Source organism: Gallinula chloropus (genome assembly GCF_964237585.1).
Source record: "Gallinula chloropus genome assembly, chromosome: 3".
Taxonomy (NCBI): Eukaryota; Metazoa; Chordata; class Aves; order Gruiformes; family Rallidae; genus Gallinula; species Gallinula chloropus.
In genome coordinates this window covers 31,070,097-31,079,139 of record NC_140087.1, presented here as the reverse complement: position 1 = coordinate 31,079,139, position 9,043 = coordinate 31,070,097, and the positions used below count along the sequence as shown (strand labels likewise).

Here is a 9,043-nt window from a genome sequence, read left to right as displayed (position 1 = left end):
ACCCAAAAAAAAAAGAAGGTCATAAAGTTATAGAGTTTGAAAAAACTGCTAATTTCAGAGGATTTTTCAAAAACTGTGTAAAGAAGAATCTTCAGTAACACCCATACATTTAACGTAATAGTTCAAGTAAGTATTTTCTTGTGAGAGCAAATCATCCCAGCAAGGATACCTAGATGCTAACGCAACACATGCACAACTTGAAAAAAAACCCAAAACCTAAACCTCATCCTGACGTAACTTATTGGGAAAGAGGCATTCAATTCTACAAAAAAGCCCACCTACCCCTCCACCAAAAAAAAAAACCCCAAACCAAACCAGCACCAACAAAAGACAGAAAACATCTTTGGGCTACCACAGACTGATATTGGGCCATTTTTTATATTTATATAGTTTTCACTTGTAGCTTTCTGCCCAATTGGTAACCCTGTTATTTGCATACTTATTAGAATAAACTATTATTTTGATTTTGGACTCATCCTGTATTTAAAAAGCAGCCCAGAAGACTCTGCCCAGGACAAGGCACATTCACCTGCATAAAGGCTTGTTACCTCTGGATAAGTAAGAGCTGAACAACTCAGCAAATGCAACTCAAGATGGCTGAGAGGCAGGACAGTGATAAGTCTCCAGAAGTGCAGGGTAACTGGTGGAAAGAGACTCACAAAGGCCAGGTAAATCTATACCTACACAGCCATCAAAACCTTGTGTCAAATCACAGTGATCCCAGGGGCGATTTTTCACTTGCAGGAGCTTACAGCGAGTTACAATGAAGGAGAGATCGTTCCTTCGAGGAGCCTCAGAGCCAGATCTGTATCAGCAGAGGCACCCAGCCAGGAAGTGCAGAACAGAGCACTCCAAGAAATAACCCTGGTGAACAGCGAGCACAGGACGGCAGCAGGTGCCGCCTCTGACCAGCAGGAACACCACTGCTCTTTCTTTCCCCGAGTCTCTAACACAAGGCACGCCTTATTCACACCCTAGGCCTCGCCAGGCGAGACGCCGAGCTTCCTGCGGAAAAGCCGGCGAGGCGCACCAACAAATCGGGCCCAGTACGCCGGTGGATTAGACCGGCCTTGCTCAGTCCTCCCGGCCGGGCGCTGCGGGTTCCGCAGCGGCGAGACGCCTAGGCCTCATCCGCCGCGCTATGGCTGCGGACAGACGGCCCCCAGGGCTCCACCAGCAGGGCGCTGCACTCCCGCGGCCTCACTGCCGCCACCGCGCTGCGCTGCTTCCCAGCCCCCGCTCGGCGGCAACGACCGGCTCCCTCCCCTCAGGGACCAAGGGCGGCGGCAGCAGCCCCGCCCCCGGGCGCGCACCCTCCGGTATGTGCAGGGGGAGGGGAGCGGCCGCGCTCCCACTGGCTGCCTGCCGGGAGGGCGGGAAGCAGGCCGCCAGAGCGCCAATCGGGCGGAGAAGACGCCGCGCCTCCGCAGGAAGAGGGAGGCCAGCCCCGCCCGGCCCAGCCCAAAGAGGCAGCGAGGCGCTCGCACCCCCGCCGTGCGGCTGACGAGCGCCTCTAGCGGACGCGGGCAGGCACAGCCACCAGGCCGGGCGGCGCGGCGCGGAGGGCCCGGCCTCATCCTCCCCCACTTCCCGCCATGTTCCCTAACGCTCGGGTTCCGCCGCAGCGGCGTCACCGCCGAGTGCTCCTCGGAGCGGCCGGCAGGCTGCGGCGCCGAAGTACCTGAGTGCGAAAGGGAAACAGGGGAGCGGCCGGCTGCCTTCCTGCTCCGTCAGGGGCAGTCCGGAGGCAGAGGGGGAAGGGATGGACAGGGCAGGAAACTGCCCCCTCCCTCCCGCGGGCAGGGCTCTTTTGCACCCCCGAAACTGTCTCCCTTCGCTCGGCCTGCGGCCGTGCCCGCAGGGGACGCGGGGCCCTCCCACTCGCGGCACGATCAGAGCCGGCGAGATGATCGGGCGAGGCCACCGCGGCTCGCCCACATCCTCCCGCAGGCGTCGCGGCAGGCCCAGCCCGCAGGCAGCCGTGACGCCGACCCCCGCCGCCGCTCCGGGGGGCAATATAATGTCCCAGCAGGGGCTACACAGCTCCCTCCCGCAGCTCAAGCTCCCGCCGCAGCTCCGACCGGCGGCGGGGAGCCGCCAAGGGCAGCGGCGCCACCGTCCCTCCTCTCCCCTCCCCCTCTCCACGGCGCCCGCCCGCCGCCGCCGACGGGAGGGGCGAGGCGGTTCCCGCCGCGCGCCAGCACTGACCTGGGGGAGGGGGCGAGCCGCTCTCCGCCGGCGAGCCACGGCCCCGCCCACCGCCCGCCGAGCTCCGCCAGGGCGCGCGGGCCGCCAGGCCCCGCCCGCCCGTCCGTCGCCGTGCCGCGCGGCGGGCGCGGCTGACTCACCAATAACGTCCGGCTGCCGCGTCCCACTTCCGGGGGGGTGGCTCGCCGGCTCGCGGGGGCGGAGCAAGATGGCGGCGGCATCAGCGCTACCGGTCTCCCTCTCGGGCAGGTTTAAGGGGTCCGTCACGGCCTGGCGCGCTCGTCACCGGCAGCGGGATAGGGGGCAGGAGGGAGCTGAGGGGCCGGCTGCTACCCCGTGTCCGGGGAACGGCTGCTTTCGGTCTCGGGCCCCTCGGTCGGGGCTTCCGGCCTAGCTGTAAGCGCCGGGCGGGGCCTGAGGCCGGCTCTGGGCCTACCCAAGCGGGCGGGGGCAACGCCGGCGTCGCGCCGTGGAAGCGCCCGCTCGGCTCGGGGCCTCGTCGCCGGGAGGCGGCGCTGCGGGCTCTGTGCTGCCGGCTCTGGGCTCTGCGCTGCCCCACCCCAGCGGGTGCCGCCGCCGCAGGGGCGGGCGCCTCCTCAGGCCGGCGCCTCCCAACCTCGTCCCCGCTCGCCGTTGCGCTTGTCCCTGCTGTTACTGATCGGACTAGGGCTTGGGAGGGGTACAGGGTGTGCTTCGGCTTTGCGGTAGCTAGTGACTGCGCAGCTCCCAGTCCCTGAGAAGCGGGGCTCAGGCTCGCGGGGTAGAAATTCACAAATAAAAACCGTTCCTCGAGGCGGGTTCGAGCATTCTGCAGGGCTGGTCACGTTTTGCTCATTGTCCTCATCGCATAGAAACAGCGTTTGCAGGCCATGTGAAGCAGATACATAGTGGAGATCAAGTTCCATAGGCCATATCTCCATAGGAGATACGCTTAAGGTTTAAACTAACATCTATGCTTTTAGTTTTGAGTTTCCTTGACTTTACATCCAGGGAACTGAGGAATTAGGGAATGCATTTTAGCCTAGAAATTAACTGCAATTTTTGTAATTCCGGCTGGGCCAATAATTTAGTGTTCTTTCCCCTTCAAAAGACGGTTGTTTATCATTTTCTTCAGAAGTAGGCCTAAGAACCTGACCACTTTGAGGTTTCTTTGGTGTTTCTTTATGTCCACTGCTTTAAAGGCACATTATCTTACTTTCAAGACCTTGCAGTTACTTAACAAAAAAACAAAACAGAAGAAGTTTTATCATTTCTTCTCAATAATAAAATTGTGTTCCTCTCCTTTTTAGATCCTTTGCCTATTTTACAATTAAAGACAGACTGCCCCAGATTCTCACAAGAGTTATTGATACTCTGCATCGACATAAAAATGAATTTTTTGAAGAACATGGTGAGGTAAGAGTGAGGTCTTTCTGCCTAACATTTCTTCCCCCTTCCCGAACCCCTTCTCTGGCTTGTTTTTACTGGTTTCTTAACATTTTTGTCTGTTGTGGGGTTTTTTTATTATAATTTATTTCTTGTAGCTATTTTTCATTCATTTTGTAGCTCACCTTTCTGTCTAACCTTTTCCTGGTCTGTGTGTTGTGCAGCTAGTTTACTTTTCCAGGCTTTTGTGTTGATGCAGTGTTTAATAGGCTGTAGCAACTTGCGAGCACGGCAATGTTGCAATACTCTCTTATCCCCTAATAAATTAAAAAAAGTCCACTCTAAAAAGAAGTCGTCCTGTGTGCGATTCGTTTTAGGATGTCAGCTGTAAAATGAGCTTTGCTCACCAAAATGCGTTTGGTTGAATCAAGCTCTGATTTGTTGGGGGTTTGAATTTGGCAATTAAAACTTAGCCACTTAACATCTTCCATGAAAAGTTGATCTGTGTCTCTACAGGAATAAATGTTCAGAGTAGGGACTTTTGTTCTCTGCTTATTTCAGAAGGGTGTTGAAGCAGAGAAGAGAGCTATATCTTTCCTCTCCAAACTGCGGAATGAGCTGCAGACAGACAAACCAGTGACCCTGTTAGAAGATGAGCTGCCTGATGCTGCACTGTGGAATCAGTACCTAGACTACCAGCGGAACCTGTCAAATGGAAATGGAGAGCCGAGCTGGTTTCAGTCCCCTTGGTTGTATGTAGAGTGTTACATGTACCGACGAATTCATGCAGCATTAGCACAGAAGTAAGTGTTTGCTAGCTTGGTGTATTACTCTGCAAAATGTGATTCTTTCTCATTTTTATTTCAGGGAAAGGGAATACAGCTGGGGAGTAAAAAAAAAGGAAAATCTTAAAGCTTTTACCATATTTCTTTTCCCTTGTCTCACACCTCAGGTTTAAAATTAATGCTTTTTCTTCTCCCACAAAGCAGAAGTTGAAGCTTCATAGGGTTTTTTATGCTTCAGTTTCTGTGACTTGTTCTACACAAAAAATCCTAAGCTTGACCTTCTCACAGACTTATGTGCATCGATCTGGAAAAGTTATGTAGCACTTCTAAAAGATTTGTTAGTCTAGAATTATTTATTAAGACACATATTAACCTAAAACACAGGATGTGAGAGCCACTAATCCGTTGAGTGTTATGAACTTGTTCTGCTGCTCAAAATCTGAAGTTGCCCTTTGAGACCTGCCCTTGTAGCACCAGGCCCAGCTTAAGCAGCCCTTGTTGTTCATTCTACACCATCTTCTTAGTTACAGCAGTTATTTGCAGACCATGTGTTGCATCCAACTTTGGGAACTGATCCTGGTTAAAAATAACTTGGCAGGAAAAACTTGTTGCGCTGGTATTGTGGAGAGGTGCCAGTACAATGTAACGGGGTAGGAACGAGCAGTTTTAAGTTCTTGCTGCTGCCAAAAAAAAAAAAATAATAATGGAAAGCTCCAAACATACCAGATTTGCCCTTAGTATTACAGAGAGACACACACACACAGAGTAGTGGGACTCTGCTTCTACTGGTATGTTGCATCATTTGAACTTGGAGCAAAAATTCCAAATATGAGATGGATCTGCTGGATTGCACTTAAACTGAGCAGATACTTGTCATTGGTAAGCTTTAGGTTTCTTCATTTCTTGTTATTTAGCTAATTTTAAGTGTATGCTTGGATGGAAATTCAATCATATGTCAAAAGCTGTATGTGCAAATATGTCTCCTAGTAGATACATCCCTCCCTCTTTTGTATTACCAGAATTGGATTGTTGTGTCATCCTTGTCATGTTAATTTTCTAAGTCCTAGTTAAAACCTTTTGTAAGAATAACCTCATCCCCCTGTAAGAGACTGGCAGAAGTACACTGCAGCACACACAAGCATGCTTTAAATCAGGCCAGAGATTGACTGCTTCAGTTCACTCCAGGGTCACAGTTTTAATTCTCCATGTCTGAAGACCAGAGTTCAAAGTTGTGTCTGTATGTGCAGTTCCCAGAACTGCTGTGACTAAGCACTTGCTCACTTCCAGCATAGATTGCTAGAAATATAAAGGTGTCTCATACACTGTCTGTTCTGGTGAGATGTGGTATCAGGCTGTTCCTGAGATGTGTGAAAATCTACTATGAGAAATCAGAAATGGAAAAACTAACTAGGCCTGTAGTACAGCCCAAAAAAAAGCTGAGCTTTGAGCTTGCATTTTCAGGTGTTTCATGTGCTGTCATGGGAAACATGACAAGTATGTTAATATATTTTTTCCTCCTATTTTTAGCCCACCTATTGACAACTTTGACGTATTTAAGGAAGGAAAGGCTCAAAATTTCTTTGAATCCCAAGAGGCTGTTATTGCCTTATGCACTTACTTCCAGGAACTTCTTAAAAACATCAAGGATCTAGATGAAAAGCAACTTCAGGAAGAACTTTTTAAGCTACTGCAGGTAAGCTAGAAGTGTTTAACATAAAATTTTAAAATATTTCTCTTATGTAACAAGGAGAAACTCGAATTTGTAAGGCATCTGAACGCCATAGGGAAATTAAACTGTAGCTCTTTGGTTTGCAAAGAAGCGGTGGATTCCTGGCAGCTGTACTGCTGTATGGCTGCTGCTCTAGAAATATTTAAATTTTCATTACTTGTATTAAATGTGACATTTTCATCATATTGCTGCTCTTCATTGGGTGTTTGAAAACCCAGCTTATTCTCCTTCAGAAAGAGTGTCTCTAAGCCATTCTAAGTCCAGTACCAGTTGTCTCTTTTTAAAAATTCATTTATTTAACTATAACATTTCAAAACAGATCATTTTATTGACACACTAAAAATGTTTAGACTGGAAAAAAAAAAAAAAGAAGCCAGTCTGGACTGGAGGTGGTTTAAAAGCTTTATAACTGCATTATTCTTGGAAAAGAATGCCTTTGGGTAGAATATGAAATATCATAGGATTACAGATAAGTCCATTAGCTGGCAACAGTACACACCAAGTATTTGATAAATCTTTATAAAGACCTCATTACTGTGTACTTAAAATGCAAGTTCTTACTTGGCTGCACAAAATGAAAAAATAAGCCTGCTTTTATTGCTGTTTTCCTGTGTTCCCACAGAAAAACTCTGGATTACAGTATGGAGAATATTTGGGTTTTAAGCTTTGTGATCAGTGTATTTACTTAGATCTAAATCTTCCATCTTTGTCACTTGTGGTGCATGTTTCCGATGCCTGCATAAATACAGAGCATTGTTTGGTTGCTTCCACAAAAAAACTGCCTATATTAAGATTTCTGTACAAAAAGTTGAATTTTATTAAATCATGGAGGAAGATGTGGAGTTAGAGCCTTCATGTCCATAAAATAAAAATCAGACAAACAAAATCTGTAGTGTATGTGAAGTATAGAATTTAACTGCAGTGGGATTTAGCAGATGTTTTTGCTTTTCTTCCTTCTAGGTGTCGTTGTGGGGCAATAAGTGTGACCTTTCTTTTTCAGCTGGAAAAGCCAGCTCTCAGAAATCTAGTCCTTTACAATCCCTGGAAAACATGATACCTTACCTCTTAGTGAACGATATGGAAAAACTTTGGTCACTACTTGTAAATGCCAAAAAAGGAACTACAGAAAAAAGTAATGTTAGAATTGACATAATCCTGGATAATGCTGGATTTGAACTTGTAAGTGATCTTGTGTTGGCTGACTTCCTGTTATCGTCAAAGCTAGCTGATGAAGTCCATTTTCATGGAAAAAGTATTCCATGGTATGTCTCAGACACCACCAAGCATGATTTTAACTGGACCATTAAACAGCTGCAGTCAGCTAATCATATGTGGATGTCTAGATGTGGGATAAACTGGGAGGGCAATTTGAAAAAGGGAGTTTGGGTTTACCGTGATCACATGTTTTGGACTTTGCCACATGACTTTTCTAGTATGGCTGAAGTTGCTCCTGATTTCTATGGTGATCTACAGAAGTCAAGCTTGCTTCTTTTCAAAGGTGACCTAAACTATAGAAAGTTAACAGGGGATAGAAAGTGGGAATATACTGTTCCGTTTCACCAGGCCTTGAACAAGTTTCATCCTGCACCTCTCTGTAGTTTGAGAACACTGAAATCTGATACTCAGGTTGGCTTAAAACCCGGACAAGGTGAACAGATTCAGGCTTCTGAACCTGAATGGATGGTAAGTGGAAAATACGGGGTAATTCAGTTTGCTGCTCCTCTGTAGTTCAATGGTTCCTGATATTCTGAGGGAGAGAGATCCAGTCTGGCTCTTAACTACTTTCACTGTTCCATGCTTGGCTTCAGCAGAGATTCTTAATTGTTTGCACTTTGTCCTCCCAAGTGATTTGTTGGGTTTGTTCCACAAAAGGTTTTTAATATTGTGCAAAAGTTTACAAACTGTCTTTGTATACACCAATCTGCATTTCAATGTATTTTGTTTTCATAATGTCCGGTGTCAGCAGATGTTTAAAGTGAATGTTTAGTCCATAATATATTTATTTTCTTCATCAGTGAGAGTGAGTTCATGGCTAACAATGAAAAATCTGCTTCAGAAAACATTTCCTCAACCCCACATTAGTGTTTATTTACTTCTTTCAGGATAATTTGTGCTCCATGTGCCATGCATTGCATGGAAGTTAACGCTTTAGGAAATGCACGTATTAATTCCAGATACATTCTTTGCAACCCATTGCAGGATTATACTCTAGAACTTGAAAATTGAGTTGTCTCCTACCAGGCCTTCATTGGATAAATTGGTTTTGACTTGCTTCTTGTGTCCACACACAAATAACCTCTGACATTTTCAGTGTATTGTACTTTGAGTTCTTGGGTGTGATACCTTGTAAATATTAATTTAGAATTTGAAAATTAAATTTTAATTTTAAGATACAAGTGGATGTTGCTAGCCAGTTTGCCTGTAGGGGAGGGGAGTTGTCCCATCTGGTAGGAAGATTAATGGGAGAAAGGACAACCTCATTTTAAGAGTGTGGAAGATAGTGGTTATCTGAGAAACTGTATCATCAAAATCATAAAACCTACATTAAACCCAATGCCAAAACCAACCAATCCAACTGGTTACATTAATTTGATTTTAGATTTAATGCAGACTTGAATTAAAGGTGGCCTGTCAACAGTGTTTGTGGTTTAAGTATTGCTGCCCTCTTTCCATTGGGATAACTTTCTTTGACAAATGTATTTATTTTTTTAAGAAGGGTGCCATAATTTTCTTGGGGGAAATAGTGCAACTGGGGCTGTAAGTATGTGCTAGAGAAGCATATGCCATGCAGGTTGCAGCTAATTGGATTTCTTGGGTGTCAATTTCTTCTATTCTACTCTGATATGAAATTACTCAGAATTTTTAAAAAAAATTAGGGATATTTTAGTGTTTTTTCATAGTGAAGTGAAATGAAAGTGGAAATGCATTATGAATTTATAAAGGAAAAGATAACAAG

The 9,043-nt window shown here is 46.6% G+C and overlaps 1 protein-coding gene across 1 annotated transcript; it reads left to right on the top strand.

The window, feature by feature from the left end:
• Positions 1-2,416: 2,416 nt before the first annotated feature.
• ARMT1 (acidic residue methyltransferase 1) lies at positions 2,417-8,101 on the top strand (the record flags this gene model as incomplete). Its single annotated transcript, XM_084262519.1, has 5 exons — positions 2,417-2,466; positions 3,498-3,603; positions 4,135-4,376; positions 5,886-6,051; positions 7,048-8,101. 5 exons carry the CDS (start codon positions 2,417-2,419, stop codon positions 7,813-7,815), a joined length of 1,332 nt encoding a protein of 443 aa, XP_084118645.1. The 3' UTR covers positions 7,816-8,101.
• Between the last annotated feature and the right edge of the window lie 942 nt (positions 8,102-9,043).